A 23,181-nucleotide genomic window follows, 5' to 3' on the forward strand; every position below is an offset into this window, starting at 1 on the left:
TTCTGTGCAACTTGACATGCGTATTGACCCCCTAGAAATTGGAATGAAATCCTGAATCGTGTGAGATCACTCCTCTTCTGGTAAATTGCCTCTAAGGTTGTGAAACATACTATAATGTACTGGAAGAGATTACTTTTTCTGACTGACAATGACTCAAGTGTAGCGTTGCCCCTCATGACGGCATGATCACATGTTGTCCAGTTGAGTCTTCTGGGAATATCTTCATTGTCAGAAAACGTATTGTCAATTAATTATGGAACACTGTTCTGTATCAACATTCCCCTGTTCTCCCTCCAACTCTTCATTTTCAGTCTTTTTTTTTTTTTTACTATTGCTATCCCATACTTCTTTCAAAACTTCCTATTCTAAAGACACCCCTCTTCCTCTTTCCAGTCTGTTTTCTTTTATGTCCGTGGTTGAGAAAGTCAAACCGAGTCTTGACTAAATCATCGGCCCGGCCCACTAATGTTGCAGCACAAGCAGAGAGATTGAATTTAATTTCAGTGACGACAACCAAGGTCATCCCTACAGTCAGCTACCACACCCTTCCAGCCTCGCCCCAACATGTGCTGAGGAATTTGCATGAGGAGTTAAGAGCTATTTGTCCTTGGCGACCACCTACTGCCGTGTGCAGAATACAAAAAAAAAAATAATAATCTGTGTGAGTGCTGATGAGACAGAGAGGTCTTGGCTGTCAGACACCATACATCAAGATCAATAGTGTGCTGACTGCTTACCAGTCTTGTTGCATATTTGCATTCAGACGAGGACTTCTGCCATTGTATAAATCTGTTTAATTTAAAATGAGGCTGACAGACGACCAAAACCCAAGAACAAATATAAACCCCTTCGACAAACTCTGATAAACGATCAACATCAGTTCCACACAACAACTAAGATATTGATTATTATGCCTTTCCCTTTTTGGTACAGTATAGCGGAGGTAGATTGAGATGTCGGTGGCCCCATGCAGTACTTACTCCTTGGGTGGGTTGAGGTCTTCTGGTCTGGTCTCAAAAAACAATCTGACCTCCTCGCACTGTGAGATGTAGACTGGGAGCTGGATGAGGGCCTGCAGGGGCAGAACATAGTGGGAAAACTTCAGGAAACACACCTAGATCTTTGACTTGAAACGGTTTGTTTAGCATTGTCAAAGTCACTTAGATAGAAAGGACCGCATACGGGTTTGAAAAGTACAATTTTGTACAAAATGTTCTGCTGCCGTCCCTTTCCTGATTTAGTTACTTAACTGATTTATTTTTATATTTTCAAAGATGAGTAACATCCATTTTGCACATAGGGTATTCATTCATATTGGTGAATTGGTGGCCTCTGTGATTGTAAGCACGTGGCACAGGGTGAAGATAAAACAATTTTGAATTTCGCAGTTGATGACAGGGATTCTTGGTACCTTGGATTGAGAGTTGCAGTGGAATAGGGTTCGCATGCCTGCTTCACAGTCAGGATATCCTTAGCAACATCACTGTGTGCAATTTGAATATTCTCCCTGTGCTTGTGTGAATTTTCTCTTGAGTATTGAAGTTTCATCCCACAGGTGTATTGATGATATAGATGGGAATTTGTTCATTTTCACACCATTGCAAGAGCTCAGTGGAATGGAAGGTAAATGGTACAAAAAAAACAAAAAACATTTAAATGCTTCAATTAGTAAGTAACTGGTACTTTTGTCAGTGTGCTTAATGCTAAAACAATGATGCCCCATATAATCTGTAATGTAAAGCCTTGTGAAGTCACTTCTGTAGGAAGCTTTTTTGTCAAAACACCATGTTGTTTGTGGTCTATCTTTGGTCCCTGTTGGAGTCCATCGATCCAGCTCCTCTTTTCTGTCATGGCCCTGTGCAGGATCACTTGCAGGAAAAAAGCCTGACTCTGACAACCCGACTGCAAATGAAGACAAACGGCCATTTTTGTTCTCTTGATGTTGTCTTGTTATCGCAGCCATTTCGGAGTCTGCCTTTCTTTCTTCTACTCCCAGTTTTATCTTTCAAGCAAACTAATTAGAGGGGAGACAGACAGTCACCCTGAATGCGTGATGCTCTAAACCAGGAGACAGAACATCGCCTGTCAAAGTCCTTGTGTGGACTGTCACTTTTATTGGAAGCGAGACTATGCCTCCCTCTGCTGAAGCTGGCAGGCAAACCTGAATACTATCCATCAAACTCTCTCTACTGGCCTCTACCTCGGCTTTTAATACTCTTAAGTGTTTCACTTCTGTCCTTTGAAGGAGCACAGTCTCTATAACGTCAGGCCTGGCAACTATGGGATGGAAGCCAGACACCCAAACCAAGGTGTCCTTGTCCTATGTGGCACTTAGCCTTGTCATATATAGTTGGTAAAGCCATTATTTCAGTTTCCAGTTAAAAATAGACACCGATGTTTGCTGATTCATAGTGTACACAACATTGCTCATTCAGAGTGTATGCTCCCCACTCCTGAACTGAACAGTTGATTGACTGGTGACCCCCACAACTACGCCCTCCCCTGCGACACTGCACAGTTCTTGAGGTCAAAGTGCACTGTGAATTGGGTGTTCTCTCCTTGGATTTATGTCTGTTCGCTTGTGGGCCGTCCTTTCATTATCATACTCCCCAGGGACGAGACGGGAGAGCAGCAAAGCGTACATTAACGTAAATGGACTTTATGGGTATTCTTTACAGCTGGCAGCATTAAGGTAATTGTGCGTTTGTATGTGTGTGTGTTTTCAAAGAACAAATGGAATTAAAACTACGAGTGCATTCACAGAATTCATTTATTCTGCCAAGCCTAGCGTGGAACGGAATGTTTTCTCCATGCTAACAACGCTGTCCAATGAAAAGCGTGTGTCTCTTCAAAAAGAACAAATACTCCAGTTTTCTGCAGGTTATAACAAAACACAATTTTTAAGTAGACTGAAAACTGACCAAGCAAAGATGGTTTACGTTTTATTCTTCAGTCGTTTGGCAGTTGTCTACCATCTCGTAATAAACATTACCACCACCTACAGAACAATAGTGGCGTTGGAGTGAATGTACAACATTTATGACTGTAAGACAAACCTATTTTGTTTGTTGTTTGCTATTATTAACAGCAGAACATGTTAAATTTCACTTATTATTTCACATTCTTGGCTGTAATTCTTTCAACTAAGAGGGACAAATCAGGAACAGTGTCAGTGCCTCTATGGATGTCTGTGTTGTATTGAGAATGCTTGCCTGCGCTATTACATCATGATGGTGTTTTCCTTGCAAGCTTCATTTAGAACTCACTTGGTATCAAGCCGTGTGTGATCTAGACTGAGTCATCCAAACTCAGCAGTTAAGCTGTTGATGTATGCAAAAAAATAACTCTGTTTATATAAATATATATATATTTTTTTGTCTTGAATAAAAACATGACTACCAAACCAGGGGAATTCCAGACGAGTCAGGTTAAGCCTCAGCAGTACAAAGAAAGTCTGACGCAGCTCTTCTCCAGCATCAACATGAAGTTCCACCTTGTCAACAAGACTGGATGAAAACAATTTAGCTTCGAAGTCAAATTCAGACATGTTATCCCTGTTCAACCTGTCCTTGTTCTGTCAGTGGACATGAATTAATTCTGGAAGAAAAAGTTCTGATATCTTATGGTAAAGTGAATCTGCATCGCTGTTCAAGCATTTTTACTACAGCTGCATTAACTGTAGTTAAGCCACAGCAGTAAAAATGCTTCAGCTATTCCCATAATTACTCATAGAAAAAACAATCCCAAAACTCCCTCAAGGCAAAATGGCACATTTAAATACTAAAGTCAAAGCTCACTTAAAAACATGCTCCATGTTCTATCGGCAAGGAGCAAGCAGAAAGAAGGTGTGAATAGCTTAAGAAAACTGTAAGAAAAAAAAAAAAAAAAAAAAAGAAAAATGTAAGAAAAGCACCACTTTTGCTGACGAGAACCAGCTCAGCAACACTTTTGGTGTGGCTCTCTGATGAGAGACACATTCTATAGACAAAACTATAGTTTATCCATCTTTCGATCAATTAGTTAATCAAGAAGGGGGCTGAACTCCTTAGTTTTCCTTGAATTTCAATTAGTCAGCATACCTAAACTATTTTGTGTCTAACTTTGTGGGAACAGTTTGGGGAAAAGCCCCTGTTCCGCAAGGTCCTAATGGGCATGCTTGGATGACATTGGAAAGTACAAACCAAAACCCCATCAAACACCTTTGGGATGAACTTGTGCATATATATTATACGTATACATATATATATTGTCTGCCTCAAAGCAGATCCAAGCTCAGGTATAACATTTTACAATTCTAAAAAAAACAAGAATAAAAAAGAAAATCTTCAAGGAAGCTGATATACATGTACATGATGATAAATCTCCAAGGTGGAGCAGTGAGCTTAATGTTTTCCTTTTGCTCAAAAAGCAGCAATTAGACACAAGCTATCAGCAGGTTTATGACTGCAGTTCTGGAGCTGAAGCAAGTACTGTATTCCATCTATCCATTTATCTCTTTGGTAAAAGTCACGTAATTGGTTGTGTACAGCACAATGAGCTTGAGATAGTTTCTTTAGTTTGTCTCCATTTGCAGTCAAGCAAGGAGTGGACCGTCTGTCTTGGGATTTAAACTAAATAAACATCGCATGCCTAAAATATAACACCTTAATTTTGAGACTTAAAATAATTTCTTGACTGCTTAGGAATTTGTGCCTTGTTTGTCAAAAATATCATTGTACAAAAGCAAGAAATATAGGTCATGGAACAAGCATGGACATGTCCTTTCACAGTCTGAATACTTACCCTGCAGTACTCATTGATAGGCCTTAGCCTTTTCATGGCCACATCTCTAATATGGCTCCTCCGAAACAAGATCTTCCCTGGAACAGAATAAGTTATAGACAATTTACTCACTTTTGTTTTTTTCTGAAACTTGTGAAAAATACGTCCGAACGGTTAAGGTTTTCCAAAATGATGTTGGCAACACAAATTATGTTGTCACACCTCCTCTCCCTGTAGTACTAACTACAGGTACCGACAAGCTAGATGGCTGGAAATAGACCTAAAACTAACAAACACACAAAAAAACACTCCAATCTAAGCTGCATGTTGGAAATTTGAGAGCCGACATTCAGCTTGTGGTGCTGTCTTTGACACAGGAAGTCAAAGCTGGGAGGAAAAAGACACTGATGTATTACCTCAATTCAGAGCATGTGGGGATACAAAGAACAGTCCGCTTCCTATAGCCACACTCCAAACCACAGTGTTTCTTCTGAATCTGTTCTGAATGCCTTTGTACGCACATCCACTGTACATTGTCTATTTGTCTTGTGAATGTGAAACACGTCTGAACCAACATGAAGGGAAATTGGAAGAAAGAATAGAGTAGAAGGGAGGAAACTACGGACTGCTGAGTGGATAGATGTGCGGTCAGTTGACCTCCTCAAAAGATCCGAGGCTATCTCGCGCATTTTGCACAATAGCCCCAAACAATCAACATTGAAGTGTGTTTCATGAAACCACACCTGACGGGTGACAAATGGCATCACTGCATTTTTTTCAGGCACTTGGGTGAGAGGCTGTGGCCAACTAAGCTGTAGTTGCTGAGTATGTTTGTCCTTTGGTGATGTCCACTTCGGGAAGGACTTTTGAACAAATGATAGTGCTTTATTGAGAATTACTTATAGTACTCCCACCACCTGTTTTAGTTATTTCTATTGCTCATCTTGGCAGTGAAAAGTTGGACCTGACTTAATAACGCTATTTACTGGCTACTGCCGAGAACGTTCTTTGTCTCTATATTAAGCAACACTAATTAATAAGAAAATTCTCAAGTTATCGTGTCCATCCCTAATACAAATAACAATTATAGATGATTTAATGTCTTTGTGAATGTCACTGTATTGGATCAAATACACTGAGCAAAATCAATGCCAGGATTTGTATGGATCATTGCCCACTAAGCCCTTTTGAGGCTAAAGTATGTAACAAGACCAACTAGTCCGACTCTAGATTAATATTTACATTTTAACCAAACAAACTTAAAATCAAAGGCCAGCAGTGACCCTTACAGCCACCACACAGCTGGGAAATGTGGCACTTAATATTTTCTTTTTTTTGTATACAGTTACATCAAAACAACTGAGGGTCATAAGATCTTAGATCAAATTTCACTACATTAGCACAAAGGAAACTTGGATCATGTTCATAAAGAATGAGTGCTGCATACGGTATCTGTTTAGCAAGTGAACGTCACAAAAAAGAGAGTCAAACCTCCCCCCAGTTTATTTTTCCTCTTCCTCCTCTCTCCTCACCATCTCCTCATACACAGGAAGAGTACTTGACAGATTTCCAAAGCTCTCTGGAGTCAACGGAGAAACAGTGACTCAACACAGCCCACTGTATGTTCACCAGCGTGAGGGTGCAGCCCATGAACAGGGCTTGTTTTGTGAGAGGACATTCAGGAAACAAATACATTTAAACCGTGCGGGGCAGGAGTGACCACAAACCGTTGAGGGAGTTAGATGGGTAGAGGAGTCAGAGAGAGGTGGAAGTACAAAAATGGTTTCTGTTGGATAGTTTCCCAAAACACTCCTTTTTCGAAGTGTTTTAACTGGCTGGTCATTTATCTCTTTCAATCCTACGGGCCCCAGGAGCCAAATTAATTCATGTGAATACTGCTACCATCAATGGATATAAGCTAAATGTTGAGAATAACTTCTGGAAAAGAGTCACCAAGCTTGAATAGAATTTACGTTGGAAGTGAAACAATAAATCCTGGCTGAAAAGAGGAGATACATTCACTTCTTTTCAGGTTTCTGCGCTTGATAAAGGTTCAGGTGAGAAATGCAAATTATTTCTCTCCACATAAATATACTTGACCTTCCAAACATCCTGTGGACAGGCCAAGTATAAACAGTAACTGATACAACCATTCATAAAATGAAGTCATCTAATAAATTACGGCGAATCACACCCACATTCCATGTAGGCTTGTAGGCTCCCAAAGGCTTTTTGTTACTTTATCATTCCTATGACAAGCAATGAATGCTTAAATACAAATACATAAATCTGAATGGGTTAGCCAAATTAATAACTACAATTCAGACGACAGCACAACATCCTATCTCTGTGCTGGTTCTGCAATCTGTAGATACCATAAATCCTCATTGTTGGATCGTCTTCCAAGGAGTGGATTGAGCTCAAGCATTTGGTATGTGCTCTTAACAGCAGAAATGCTGCATTTTGCAAATTGCAAATATGAGGCCTGGGAGAAACTAAAATGTTAGGGAAAACTACTTTCTTGTCTCGTTAGTTTGGTGTTTATCTTTAAGCACTTATTTTAGACACTTGACACTAGATTGAAAATCGACTCAAGAATTTGCTATCTTCCAAGATAGTATCAGTGGCGGAACGCCGCCAGTGTGTAAGAGGGGTTTGAGACCTGAGACTATCTGTCCACGCCCCTTTGGGTTGAAAACAATTGTCTTTCACACTGACGTTGCCATGCATCTAAATATTTAAAAAGCTGCAACGACTGTCAGACACTGAAATCTGTCTGAAAGGGACTGGCAAATAAATGCCGGCTCCACTGTTACACCTAGGATGCTCCAATCTGTCATAATGGCATTGTAAGACCGGTTTTTGTCTAGCTGACTTTTTGGTTCTTAGACCTAAAAGTGTTTTGGCTCAACTGGTTGGAAGTAGTAGTATTGCTATAGATGAAAATGTGTAACAGTATCCATAGACAATAAGCTTGCTCTGCTTTTTCTAGGGGATAGTTGGGGATGGTATGAAAATGAGTGTTTTCTGTCTCCTTCCCCTTCTCCTACTGACTCAGAGTTCATCAAACAGTCTGTGTGCTTTTGTGTGTGTATCTGCTCAATGAGTTCCAGACCTGCGTGGCCTCAAAGAAATCCTATCCCTCAATCGCACCCCAAGCCTGCTAGGGGAGATTTGGGCGGGGTGAAGCTTTCTTCCAAACTCCTATAATAAAATCTTGGTCGAGCACACTGAGAGCTCTTGTGGTAATCAAATAAGTATGACCTGTGTACTTGAATGATCACTTTGAAAGTCACATAAACATTATTTTGGCCAGGCAGAGTTTTGAAATCCCTCTTTAAGTGTGTGTCACAACCTAGGCACCAAACCTGTGAGGTTTGTACGCTTACCCGGTAGGAATGGGATGATCCTCCGCTTGGGGTCTTTCTGACCTCCTTCAACGGGGAATTTATCCAGCAGTTCCATCTGAAACACAGCAATAAATAATTCAAATCTTTCAAAACATCCAAACTTCACATTGAATGCACGCAATGGAATAACTTGAGGATGGAAAGGAAGGTTGATATTTTTCAAATCTGCAGTTCCTGCGAGGAATTCGGCCAATAAAAGAAAGGTCTGCCAATGTTTAGGAATGCACTGAGCAGATGGTTCAGCCAACCATCACCAGTCCCCCCCTCGGCCTGTCATATGCTGCTGAAACTTAGACTGCTGAGAGAGCACAATATGTCTGTTTTGGTCATTATAGAAGGACACACAACCATATTTTATTGTCTAATAGCACTGTATTAACATTGACTGTTGAAGGATGCACATCTCGCAGTATATCGTAATCGTACTATTCAGCCATTCCAAAGTTTTATTAGTATTTAACCCTGTGAGCACACAAATGCAAATCTGGAGGGAAAAAACAGCTGAGTAAAGCCTGACGCAGCTGATACATTAATAACAGCATTGTCATCAATAATTCACAGGTGCTAGCCCTCAATTGGTGGATAGAGTAGATGCTGAATCGTCATTCTTAGGCCTTGACTAACATACTGCACAATCTCGTGTTGGCAAGCAGTAATTACGATGGTAAACTAATCAACGAACTGATAAAAGTGAAATGTGCACATTTAGCAACCACAGACAATCAAATAATACCTGGCCAGAGTAAATGATAAACTATATGCATTCGTGAGATGTCTTCTTCCAATATGAGTTAAAAGGAACCAGATTAAACCTTAAAAAAAAAAAAGAATATTCAAATCTGTCGCATTATACTTTGCACTGAACCGATCCATGTTTAAAAATTATTTGGCTGCTCAAGACATGTTTTCATTGAATTACTTTTCTCTGTCCATTTTATCACTTATTTTCTAGCGCATTACCAAGAGAAATCTGGAATTCAAAGGACATAAAAACATAAACCTTGCAACTATCGAGCAAGCTGGCCAATCTGAGTAACATGCTTCATCAGAAACACTGACTTACAGAAAAATGCCCACACTGTCCCACTGGCCATCTAAGACTGCTTTTTCCTAATCGCTGTCCTGTGTTTAAGGTACAGATGTTGGATGGGTGGTTGAAGTTGACCCGTAAATTGGCTGACTTTCAACGTAGGATCAGAGGTGGAAGAGAGGCGGAACTCCGTCTGCCTGGAAGGAGGTAGCAGCATCCGCTGGGAGGTAAGAGTCTCTCGCAAATGCCAGTTGTGTCAAGCCTCCAATGTCAAATATTCATGTTGTACAAGCAGGATGATGACTGGCGCATGCAGGGTGCACTTGGGCTCAACTTGACTTTTTAAGGTGCCTCTGAAATATGTAAGCCCAGCTGTGTCATGTTGGTTAAATGGATGCATCATTATGCACCCAAATGTAGACTGTTGTTTCTACTGTACCATCAGGAAAGGTGATAAATTCTTCTTGGGACTAAAATCTGTTTGGTTTTAGTAGTTGTTTTGTTAATTCACTGACGAGGTAGTGCTTCAATTGTCGGACTTCTGTTCAGGCAGCATAGATCAGTTCCCACTCAGTGATGATGTGATTGTGAATGGTTGTCTGTCTCTATAGTTGCATTGTGATTGACTGGCAATGGTGTAGTCTGCCTTTCACCAAAAGATTTGGAACTGGGAAACACAGTAATTCCTCGCGGCTCATGAAAGTGACTCGCCTATGATGAGTACTGCACGTCAACAATGTCACCATAACCAAGCACACCAGCATGGTACGTTTGGATAAAATGTGAACCTTTCAAACATTTTCAAGTTTTTTTGAAATATTTTTGACAATAACTTTATACTGTACTGGGTGTTTTAGGTCATAGAAAAAACCTACAGAACAATAATTTTGTACTTTATAGTAATATGTGTGCATATGGCCTCAAAAAAAGTGCTTCAATGTAACGGACAATCGGCTAAATCGGACGACCCCTCACCCCCAACCCTATTCGTCCGTTCTATTGAGGTTTCACTGTATATCATATTTTGTTCTACACACTTAGAAATGAGAGTTCAGGAGAAGCCCCCAAAGAGGGCACGGTAGGTAGTCCATTCTGGGTAATTCTAAAACTTGAAGGTGACTTTGTATCATTTCCCTTTTACTAGCAGTCTGCCCAGGTTGTATGTAACCCAACTCTGCCCTAAATCCCATGTAATTTGTGCTAGCCCCTGTACTAGAAGTTTTCTCTCCTTCAGTTACATTGATAACGTGCTGTATCTAGGGTATTTGTCTCCAAATATACAAATTATCGCACAATTGCTGTTATCAATCTGATATCATAGTTATATCGAGTTACTCTGTAATTCCACCAATGATAACCTGAAGGATACAATTTCAGTACTCAAGATGACTAACTGACGAAATCTCATTCTAAATGTGATGTTCTCCTAAAACATTGTTGCATGTCCTGCCTGTTAATAACCCTGAGTAATACTATACACCTTCTGAATGTAATTCTTACTCAATCAGAGACCTGAACCCACACGGGGCTACAATTTGTCTAGCCTGCAAATAAAAAGATTGGCGGACCAGCAGACTCCCGTTAATCAAGCATGAGAGCAATGGCTGCTCTCTCCGGAGCTTCTGATTCTGAAGATGCTTGCAGTCGGTCAACTATACACGGCATTTGTCTGAGGAAATTTTTAACCCTTTGCATGGGTACAAAACTGACAGAATAAATTTAAAACACTGACATCTTTGGAAAAGTATAATGCCCAAATAGTCAGGTCACCATAGAATTATTCACATTTACAGTATATTAAAAGTCCATCTTTAGGCATTACCCAACTGTTTAAGGCAAAATAAAGTACAGTAGTTAAAGTTAAATGAAACACTATGAGCAGCCCCCCATCGCTCAAATAAAACATTACTCCCCCATGAAGAGTTTTGATACTTGATTACTGCACACGGAAAATATGCGACAGCTGTGCAACACTTACGTACCAAGAGGCGATATATTGGATTTTTTTTTTTCCCTGTAGCTTTGAAGTGCCTCCAAAATAGGACCGTTGGATGTTTAGCAGCTGAGTGGACATGTGTGCAGCATGGGAAACTGGTCTTTGTGACATGGATAGAAAAATATTTTTTTTAAATTGCAAAACCACAAGGATGAACCCAGTGCAGAAACATTTCCATCCTTCGGCAAGAAACCAGTCTGTTTCTGTTCATGGTTTAGATCTTCAGTACTAACAGGGGAAAAAGTGGCTTTATGTTTAAACTATCATTGTCTCACCATGGAGACCAGTGTATAATTCAATTCTATACAGGTTAATTACTGTAACAATACACAAGCAAGGTGATGCAACTGTGGTACTTTTAAGACAAGGAACAAAAGTGGCTAGTTTCCATTAATACAGGAGAACCTCAAAGTCAAACACCCCAAATGGTACCACTGATGGCAAAGACGAAAAATGTTATGATACAGTTCTAGCACACTAGCATGTTTTAGTTTGCTTTGATTAAAGTCTAGTTCACTCTTTGTTGTTGTTTCAGCGCGGTTCGCATGGCGAGAAAAGCCATCCGACGTACAAACAACTCTGTGATCACCATTAGTGATGGCATTGGCAGCTAACGTAATACACCAATGCGTATGTTCCCAAGATGGGTGAAAATCGTTATGGTGACAACAACTACAGGAAAAATGTAAACAGATTACACCGTTGACTTAACAGAAAGGTCTTTGGTTTATCATGCTTGCAGTTGGCACCCACACACAGTACAGGCTCAACATTTTGTGCAGTCGCCTGATGGCAGCACATCGTCTTTTCCCCCTTCCAAACACGAACAATGAGCTAGAGTTGTACATTTAAAGTTTCTTTTGTCATTTGCTGGTGTATTGTAGCCTGCTAGATTGTCCAGACAATTATTATAATTATAATGTCAATTTTGGTTCTTTTTTTTTTTTTTTTTTTTCCCCCTCAAAGCTTGTCACTCACTAGTCTGTACAGCTAAACTTGTTCATGTTTACATTCTTTTGAGCATTATGAGAAGAGAACAACATCCTGTTTTTTTTTGTGATGCATTTTGGTTCGCTGTCCTATATGAACACGTACTGAACCGGGGACACACGCACAAGGATTACAGACCCATCAACTGATTTGGACCGGAGGAAGCGAACGAAAGGCGTCAAAGCACGCTAAAATAGTAATAATAAAACCTCACACTACAATGCAGATGACTCCAACACTATGTAACACTAAATAGTCCATTAACTCCAATTTTTACATATGACTGCATGGTTAAAATCTCTATTTGTGTCAGTAAATGTATAATTTATTTGCGATATGACGAAACACATCTCGTTATTAACGGTCACGCTAACTTCCCATGCTGCTCATACTAACATCAGCTGCATGGGCCAGCTGTGTTGATGGGAAGTGGTGACTAACACTTCTTGTTTGACCTTGAGGTACTGACACGTGTTTCTTTAAAATATATACGTAATCTCTTGTGTCTTACCTCCAGCTTTCATCCAGTATTAAAGTGTATGCTGTGATGACCTGAGCTGACTGTAAAGAGACAGGATATGACCGCAAAGAGACTGACAGGAAATTAAACGCAAGCAATAAGAGGAGACGAATGATTATGTTCCATGTCATGAGGCTGCATGAGATGACGTCTGATGATGTCATGACTACTCATCCAGTGGGGTGCAATAAAATCCCTGGCCGCGATACTTGGTACACCTGTGCAATCTAATGAGGTCTAATACACGAGCTGTATCAAAAATTCGGCTTTTGAAACAGGACAATGTTGTCTTTTGAATGGTACTGTCAGGGATATAGTCATTTAAATGTTCATGAGGAGTTGGTGCAGTGTGTGGCTTAAAAGTAGTCTTCACTAGTTTGCTGTCAAAAGAAGTATAACATGAGTTGTGAGAAGTTGAACTACATTCACACAGACCTCCACTATGGCACAAATCCTCCAGGTAAGGTTATTGTACTTAATACAACACTAGCGTCAGAGTTCAGAACAGTCAGAGGGCGATAATGATTTTCCCATCAAGTTTTAAAGCAATTAAAAACAATGACATGAATGTTAATTTTCCCCACTGTCAATCAAGACAATTTAGCCAATGTGCATTATAAGATGATACAGCATTTCATATTCAACTAGTTGGCATTTTAGTAGCAGAGCAGTGTAGCAGCTCATATTTCTGATGGATCTTAATCAAGTAATCATATAATCCAGTTAGGGTTAGTCATGTATTGCGTGTGTGTAGTCGTCTTCCTAACTCTCCGTGAGTCCCTTGCAGCAGATCTATGACCTCCGAAAGAGGAAGGGAAACTAGGATGCTAATTCCCTCTTTGCACAACACACACACACACACACACATATTACCAGCATGATGTTTGACAATGATTCAGACATTTCTGTGGTCAACACACATCCATCCCTGCACTCACTTAACATGACCGGTCCCTTTTCCGTCCCCTCTGAGGCAGTATAATAACCACCCTCACGAGGGTGGGGATGGCAGAGCGGTACAAGTGCTGTCTTTACTGATGGAAAAGTGCTAATATTTCACATTGCACCTAATTATAATGCTAAGTAAATGCGGTACCAAGACCCAACCATTACACACTTGCTCACCTGCAGGTCGAAAAATTTGCTGTAGCGTCTGTAAATGAGTTCCGTGCTGTCATCGGTCCAGGACACTTTGATGATGTAAACCTAGGAGAAGAAAAAAAACAATTATATGTAGTTGAAAAAAAAAATGTTGTCCTTCTCAAACTTTTTATCTAACGTGATATTACTGAGCTATTACATGTCTTCCTCCTCAGTACATTTACACTACCGCCTGTTAAAGAGGAAGTCATTATCCGGCCAAGATCAAGAAATTTCTACTGCGACACAATTTTCGAAAATTTCAGCGCAGACTGCCACCAAGGTTGAACAAAAGTCATTCATATTTGTTTTTCCAGACTGTTCGCTGGCCACTTTGTGGTTCATTGAGGAGGCGTAAAGTGATGCCATCACACCATTTTTTGTGTGGGTTTGGTCTCTGTTCTACATGGAGATATACAGTATAGGGGAAGCGATCCTGTAGTGACTCCGAAAACAAAAAGAGAAAATAAATGAGTGTATTATTCGAACAGTGACTAGTGTCCATCCATTTGTAGCAGAGCACAGCAGGGGTTCCATTGTGCATTAAAAAACATTAAGAGAAAATACATTCCCTGAATAATAAATCCTGAAAAAAACTGTCAAACTAGATAATAGATTCTTCCAACTAAAGCCCTGAAAAGCTTAAAAGTGCAGTATTTGTATTTGTGTCCATTCATTAATTACCAGACTACTTACTGGTTTCTTGAGGCTGGATGTTAGGAATAGACAGTCAGGACTCTACCATTTGACTCTTGGGGTATGGTGACCATTTTCATCGATACTCAAACAGCAAAAAAGCAAACAAATTTCAGCGCCTCATTTGTATTCATGTGGCCGTCTGTTTATTAGGCTACTTTCTGGTTCATAGAGATGACATGAGAACAAATGGTCAGGTCTCTGACACAAAAACAAAAAGGATCAAATAAATATGTTGCAAAAAAATCCAGAAATTGCAGTGATGCCTTATTTGTGTTCATCTATGTATTTGCTCGTGAGCTGGCTACTTTCTGGTTCCCGATGAATGATAAAAGACGTTAGGAATACAGAGAGGACTCTACCATTTGCATTCTGACACATGGTGAATGGGTGTATCATAAATCATAGTGCCTGATGCCCCCCATTTATGTACATACATTGTAAGATAGCAGGCTGCTTTATGATTCATGGAAAATGATGCCCAGGCCTCTACCGTTTGCAATCAGGGTCAGGGGAACTGTTTCTTCGTAACTAAAACAGTAAAAGGAGAAAATCAGGTGTTAATTCTCCCTTTTAGTTTTTCCCTGGCGTATGCCACCTGCCACAAAGTTTCATGGGAATTGACTGTGTACTTTTTCCATAATCCTGCTAAGTAACTAACTAAACAACAAAGAAAGTAACTAACAAAGGGCGATCAGAACAATACAAAATTGTAGCTTGGCCGGAGTAGTAAAATAATCAACCAAAGCTAAACAAAAGAAGCCATTTGTGAAAGACTGTGGCTGCCTGACTAAGTCATGAAATCACATTGCAAATAAATTGTTACCTTCAAGTGCAATGTGGCATCTACTATGAAATTTTACTAACTAAACTTGCATACTGTTAGCAGCTTGCCTAATGAACATAGTCTGAAGCTTGACCCAGTTCTTTATTATCCTCCCTAAAGAATAGCGGTGGCTGGAAATTCCCTGGTGACGGACGCTGGTCTCCCTCCCAGATTTTCCCTCCCCTTGCTCGCTCTTTCAGGAGCGACTAGAGTCAAAGATGATCATGGAAAGATCAGGTCAAGAATTGAATAGCATTTAAAGTTGGTATAATGCCATAAAAGTATACCATTTGCAGTGTGTGAGCTAAAAGGATTGGTTCAATTTAAGTTGACAAGCTAAGATTTTCACCAAAGGATTGAATAAAAGTGTCTGGTCAGCAGTTTTGCAGGGAAAATCTCGTCAAATACGCTCTCCAAAAACATTCAAAGTCTCTCCTTGGATGCAAACAAATAATACAGTCACGCACCAGGGCCTCGGAACTAACCCCTGCTGCATCTTTTGGCAGCCTGGTGCTGGCCCTGCTGCTTGCATGATGTCATGAATGTGCACTTTGGCAGGCAACAGCCTCTATGACCTCCACACTCATTTTACGCAGAATAATGGAGCCTCTATTGTGGAGTGGTAAGAAATAAGGTTTTGTCTTGTTGACATTCTTTTGTCCCACAAAAAGACTGCATTGGAAAAAAATGAGATTCCAACATTGTTTTAATCCCCAAAATATTGTAAAAAGCATCAACATTGCAATAAGACTTGCCAGCTCTCATAGGCAATGTAGTAATGGCGCTGCTACTACTGTATTCATTCAAGTGGTACCTAGAGTCATTTAAAGTTGAAGTGTTTCTGCATAAAACATGGAGTTGAACTGAAATTTTCTGGAAAAATGTGGCCAAAAAGTCAAAAATAAGACCGCCATTATGCAAGGCTCCATTTTAGTGAGTGTCTGAACAAGGGTAACTCCAACTTTTGCAAATATAAATATCAATTACATGCACAACGTGATTTTACCAAGCAGATGCTGACACACAACACTTCCAATCAAGCAATCCCGATGAACTGCCACGAGGTCAGTGTGGTACGAGCACCAGTGGTACATAATGTTACAGTGGCTTAAAACAGTTTCTTTTTCATCCTTTATTGTCAAGTGCAGTTCAGTTGTATTGAACTATGAATCACAATACATCTGCATTTCATCTTTTAGAGCCGTTTGCTTTCAAACACTCAGTTTTGTACAGTTGTTCTATTTTCCTATATTCAAGCATCGTGCTCATGTTCAAACAGTGCATAATGTTAGAGTGGCTTAAAATAATATCAAATGTAATTTTTACTAATAAAACCTCTGCCTCATGTTTAATGAATACTTGGGCCCACTAAGCTACTGCATTTTAATGGTGGTATTTGGAGAGCCAAGTATTTTTTGAGGTGGTACTTGTGTATAAATTTATATGTGTATATATTTATTTTGTTTCATGTTACAGTGTTTTCAATTGTCTTAAAGCTCGAATGACGGTTAAGAAAGAATGTTGTAATTTTACTTAAAGCTATCGCCTTTACAGTTAATAAAGGTTTTATAATGACGACAATTTGAACCTGGGAACGGACTGATTCACTTTACATGACTTCCTATGCAATCATTGTTTTGAAAATACTCCCAGGCTGGTGTCGGCCGCACGGCTGTCAGGGTTGCCTGTCGCGGTGGACCAGCAGTGGCCCAATAAAGCAGCACGGTGGAAATAGTAGTTGGGACGTCAGTCTCATAGTCAAGAGGTTCTGGGTTTGAATCTTGGCTGTGGGCTTCCTGTGTGGAGTTTGCATGTTCACCCTGTGCTTGTGTGGGTTGTGTTCAGGTACTCTGGCTTTCTCCCATATTCCAAAAACATGCATGTTGGAGTGATTGAAGACTCCAACTTGTCCATGGTGTGAATGATTGTTTGTCTATATGTGCCCTGCAATTGACTGGCGACCAGTCCAGGGTGTACTCCAAAGTCAGCTGCGATAGGCGTGAGCTCACCCGCAACCCTCATGAGGACAAACACTTGAGAATCCAAACTCAAGGCTCGGGGGCCAAATCTGGCCCGCCACATCATTTTATGCGGCCTGTCAAAGCAAATCATTTGCATCAACTTCCATGATTCTTCCTCAAATCTGAACCCAAATTTCAAATTGTGATATGTAATAAAGAATAACTTTGAGATATTGAAAACGACAACAGTTGAACAAACTATTATCCTTGACTTCTAATTTTGAAACTGGTTATCTATCAATTTGTTGTGTATATGTAATGAAATGATGAGGCGATGAAATATTTATATGTTTCCCATTCCCTTTTGGAGTGTCTGAGATTTTCCCCCATGTAATTCCCAGATGCAACGAAATCCCTTTTGGGTGGATGCAGATGCAAATTTGAAAGCAATCTACATCACTCAAGTCTGAACTAAAAAAAAAAAAAAAAAAAAAAACTTGAATGAAAACCTTATAGAGAAGTACACACCCAAACTCTGTTGTAGTCATTTAAAAACAGTGTGTGGAAATTAATTAAATGTGAAAGTCTGTTCCTTCACCAAAAAATCCCGTTAGAAATCTGGCATCTGGTAGATCGCGGTAATTTGATCCCCTCTTTGTTTTTACTTTAGTCAACAGGAGAGGGGTGGGGAAGGGGGAAAGGGGGAAAGGGGGAAATCTGTAGAATAACCTCACAGTGTTACACAACTGAACAACCAACGTGTTGTTTTGTGAATTAAAAGGAGTCTTACGTAATGTTTGCTGGGGTTTCTCCGTTTTTGGACATCTTGAACGGTCACTTCTTGCACGGTCCTCCTCGGCATAATGTCCTCCTCAGTGTTCGGCCTCCAAAAAGATCAATCTGATGTATTTGTTTTTCTTAAGTGAGCGGTTAGAAAAGTTTGCACCGTGACGGTTTTTAGTCATCCGCGTCTTCCAGATGTGCACCTCCGAATTCCCTCTTTCTCCTCCGGTGAGTCCGTCCTATTTCCCGTCCCCCCGTCACGAAGTTGGAGACTTCCTACTTCGCTCCTCTCCCTTTTCTGTAAATTTCTCTCTTTCTCGGCGGAACAAGCACATTCCCAGCCTATCCCAGCTCGCCCACTTTGGCTCCAAGTGGGACGGTCCACTGAGAAAAAAAAAGAAAAGAAAAGAAAAAAAGCTTCATGTACGGAGTCCGGACCTCCCCCACTGCATATATACATTTCATTGTATTGATGAGTGTCGTTAGCAGGACGCTCAGTGCATCAATTGGCTGACGTCCTTTAAAACAGCTCCATCTGTCGGTGATTTGTGTTCATCACATCAATACTGTACATGTGGCACTTCACACCTAATTTAGCTGATGATACCATCAAAGCTGCAAAAAAATTAAATACATGCGCGATGTAAAGCACTACAACTTAGTATGAGGCATTGAGAAAAACTAGCTTCCTTTTTTTGTATTACTCTTACATGTGACATTTAGTGGAAATGATAAAATCATACAACTAATTAAATCAAAACTTTATTTCAGTTGAAATGAAAAATGTTATGCACACAAAATATTGTCATACAAATACAAATGGTCTATCTACTTGTAGCACAGGAAACACACATAAGTAGTATTTTTAGCAAAAAAAAAAAGAATAGCTGGACATGTAAATGTATTGCTGGCAAAATATAAATGTGTATTGTGTACACACTACGACCGGCCACAGTATTATGACCGCTTGCATAGTATGTATATTGACATCCAATACAAGAGCTGTACGATCCAGTATTCTGCCTTTACAAAGATAATCAGATTTGATTGACACTGTCAGTGAGGTATTCATTTAATGTATTATTGTAGTTATAATTAGGTGTAGAATGCTGCTTCATCAGAATGAGAGTTTATCTTTTATTATGCATTTATTTCTTATATTATTTTTCTATTTGTAGAAATTCATTTTAAAACATTTGATTATCTAAATGTGTGCATGTGTGGAAATTGCATGAGGAAAAGGTCACAGCGGAGATTTAGATGAAGGGTGAAGGGTCAGTGCCGTCACACATCTGCAGCTTCAGGTGTGAGGCGATGCCGGCAAAGCGCTCCTGCAGTGGCAGCACGTAACCCAGCGGGTCCCCCAGAGCCACCGTGCCAGTGTAACGGAAAGGTTGAATGTTAAAGATCTTTACACATTGCACTGAGAGAGAGAGAGAGAGAGAGAGAGAAAAAAATGAAGAATTCCTTGAATCAATTTGAATAAGCCAAAGGGCGACTAGAATATCAGTCTGTTATGGTTTTAAAGGCTATCTATGTGCAATACACTCCATAACAGCTATACAGTAGATCTTACAACTTCGAATACCTCAAAAGTGGTACAATTAGGAGTTCAACCAAACTTTTATGGAAAAAAATATACCTTGAAAGTTGAACAAAACGTCAAACCATCACTGAGTAACACATAAGAGATGTTAGCTAATCTCATGGTGGTTAAATTCCAGGTGAAAATATCTCTCTAAATATCTTCGTGTTGCCTCAACATTAGGTCTATGTCAGGCATATTCAAGGGGTGAGTAGTTTTACTTTTGTTATATTGGTTAACTTCTCTTAAAGGTCCCATATTTTGGCTATTTAGACTGCCACATAGTGATTCTCTAACATGTACTTAGTATAAAAGTGTCAATTTCATTAAACAAAAAAAAAACCACCTTGGTTTTGACATACAAGTGTCCAGAAAAGGCCTCTGTGACAGCTACTTCTGTTTGACTAAGTTCTGAATCGCTTTGTCCTTGTAGAAGACCCACTTGTGAGAGCACCCCTTTGTTATGTTGATAGCGCTGGCTCAGGGAGCGGTAGGCGGAGATCTTCGTGAGTGACGTTGACAATTGTTTTGAAATTACAACTAAGAAGACAATCAGCACGGAGCAGATTGTGTGAGACTTTGAAGGTTCCATTGTCAATTACAGGTGTTGGGCAGCTTAGTGTGTGTATCGCAGCACTCGTTTTGTAGAAATGACATACATCCATTCATTTGCTATTGCAAGTTTCCTCATTAAGGTCGTGACTTTCGGCGAGAGGAGGGGTGCACCCAGGGGCAGACTTAAAACTAGCCAAAAACAGGCAATTACCTCGGGTCCTGAGATTTCCAAGGGCCCCAAACGTCTCATAAAAACTGATTATCGTGTTCTTCGATTTAAAGCGGTTATCATTAAGTTTTAATTCACACGCTTAAAAATTTATGAAAATCCTTAATACCTGTATATCATGATCGTTTCAGGTACTTCCTCCTCCCGTCTCATGCATTAAAATATTTAATCTTCTTACTTTGCTCATGCAAACTTGATTCTGGAAGTTCAGCAAAACAAAGCTGCTACCTTGTTGGCGCGTGACGCAAGCAAAGCGGAGCAAAGTTAAATAAATAGAGTGAAGAAGACGAGAAGGGGAGAGGAAACAGTTTGAACAAAACTACCAAAGGTTTCAACTTTTTTCACCGTGACACCGTCTGCAACAGTTGCTAGTTGCAATAGCACTGCTGTCAGTATCAGCGCGGGAGGATGCAGTTGAGAAGTGGTGAGTGACGCTTTGTATTCAATGTAAATCGTAAATAATATGTGAATGTGAACTTGATCAATGTTCTTAACATTTACAGTAAAAATGCTGAGATCATTAACTTGTTCGATCAAAATCCTCAAAAAGGATGTTAAGGACTTTATCTTGCTCTGAAACTGTAATCATTTTCTCAAATGTACACTTTTTAGTTGATGATAAACATTAATGTTCAAAACCTTTGCAGATATGGAGGGCCCCCATGACTGGGTTTGCCATGGGCACCCTAATGATTAAATATGCTCCTGTCTTCACCCTGAACTAGTCTTCACTGAACCTCCCATGCATGTTTTTGGAAAGTCAGAGGAAGCTGCAGCACCCGCAGGAAGATTTATTTAGCACTTCACCAGCATGCTGGAGAAATAACATGACATATATTAACCTGCTGTTTTGTTATCCCAAATTGATCCTCAGACCTCTATCTTGCAAAATGTCATCAGAGAACCGAACAGCACAAGAGTAAACACGACCCGACCACCTCTGCCTACTAATGATGTGTTTCAGCGTTAATGCGGGTGTCAGGGCGAGGTAATACGTCTCTGTGATGTTTAATCATGTCTTCACTTTAGCCATAGATGAAAGGAGCTGACTGCACATACAGGCTTTTGTGATAATGCAACTCAATTAGGGGCCAAGGCACTAATGATGTTCTCTCAGGATACTCTCAAGATACGCTCAGACAAACATGCGGATGTGTGTGTGAGTGTGTGCTTGCGCGTGTTTGTGTGTGTGTGCATCATTGCAAGCGCAGACGTGTTGCCTTGTTGGGTAACGGCAGTCCTCGCTGGGGTTGTCATTTGGGCTTTGATGGAGATTTGTTTGCATGAACAGGGGTCCTCGGTGTTAAAGGCAACCAGGAGTTCAGTGGACTCTTAATCTAATCTCTTTGTTCTCTAAACCCCCTTCCCACGCTTCTGCTATAATACCAGAGCATCACCTTTGTCCCGTGGCCCTAAAAATGACATATTAGTACTTAGGTGATTTTTGCGAGTTCAGTAAATTGATTTAGTAAAATAGCTTCAAGTAAACCACTCAGATATCTTAACAGTGTTACATTCATGGTGCCCAGGGGATAGATCCTAGTCTAGAAGGCTAGATAGATGATATGATGAACCCATGAACAAAAAAATGAAAGACTACCCACAAATAAAATTCCTAAAAAAGAAAAAACATAGCCGTAGTTGGAGAAGTAGTAGTGGTCATGGTTATATACTTATCTGTATGTATAAAAAGAAAATACCCCATTTTAGTTTCTAACAGGTGTCTTGCCCATCGGTGAGTTATTTAATTAGTTTTCATAACTGAGTTTTAAAACCTTTATTGTAGTTGTCAGAAAGAACACATTTTGCTCAAGATCCAGATAAAGGTCCTTGACTTGGGACCTGTTTTCATTTTTCACAGTTATCGACTGCATGCTTATATTGTGTCCAAATGGGACAATGACTCACCAAATGCAACAGATTGAGCTTAAAAAAAAAAAAGCTACCGTTGGTTAATCAGTCGAACAAGTCAGAAGGACAAATGTATCATTTTTAAGCTTCGGTGGAAGTCTGTATTGTACTGTAGCATGTTAAATATGTACATTATTGTAAGGAGCACAGTGATTCGGGCCCTCCTGTGTAGAGCTTGCATGTTCTCTTCATGCTTGGGGTTAAAGTAAATAATGGAAGAAAGCCTATAATTAAAAAGTAAAAGTATTTAGTCACTCCTACCGTTATTGACAAGTTTGACACCATCGTACCGGAAACCAGCTGGATCTTTCTGACTCGCTGGACCAGCCAGGGTTCCTGGGAACGGAGCACTGACTGTACTATAGTCAGCACATACCAAATCCACTGTCCTGTTGAGGCCTCTGTGAGAGGGGGGAAAGAAATTAGTTTGTTACATTGAAGAAAAATGTATTTTAAAATAGGGATCCGCTTGAGCTTATTGTCTGAGATGGCTTAATATGACATCGACATCGAAGTACAGTACAAAGTACTGGAGTCTGTGGTTCAAAGTTTAATTCTGTTCGATTAATTTTCTTTCTTGAGTTTTATAGCAGTTTTATGTGTCAGGGTGAGGCACTCCAAGCCCACTGACTGAGACATTGGAAATCTGCCAGTTATACATTGCGAAATACTGCATGTCCAAAGGTACACTGCAATTGCCTTACAGTTTCTGTGATAAGGCGCTCTTGTCTTGACAAAGTACCTCATAACTCTCAGATCACAGCGTGAGCGAGAGGCGCCTCAGGATA

At 40.1% G+C, this 23,181-nt stretch overlaps 1 protein-coding gene across 2 annotated transcripts in view; it reads right to left on the bottom strand.

The window, feature by feature from the left end:
* The window catches only part of sh3pxd2b (SH3 and PX domains 2B), a 33,319-nt gene extending 14,848 nt beyond the window's left edge, over positions 1–18,471 (bottom strand). For both annotated transcript variants that reach the window (XM_061702797.1, XM_061702796.1), the window contains exons 1-5: positions 18,121–18,471; positions 13,833–13,913; positions 8,151–8,226; positions 4,783–4,859; positions 981–1,072 (exon numbers count right to left, since the gene is read on the bottom strand). In XM_061702797.1, coding sequence (XP_061558781.1) covers positions 981–1,072; positions 4,783–4,859; positions 8,151–8,226; positions 13,833–13,913; positions 18,121–18,192 — 398 coding nt within the window. In that variant the 5' untranslated portion in view covers positions 18,193–18,471. The remainder of the gene's footprint in view (positions 1–980; positions 1,073–4,782; positions 4,860–8,150; positions 8,227–13,832; positions 13,914–18,120) is intronic.
* Positions 18,472–23,181: the final 4,710 nt, after the last annotated feature.

Source organism: Phycodurus eques, chromosome 17 (genome assembly GCF_024500275.1).
Source record: "Phycodurus eques isolate BA_2022a chromosome 17, UOR_Pequ_1.1, whole genome shotgun sequence".
NCBI classification, from domain to species: Eukaryota; Metazoa; Chordata; class Actinopteri; order Syngnathiformes; family Syngnathidae; genus Phycodurus; species Phycodurus eques.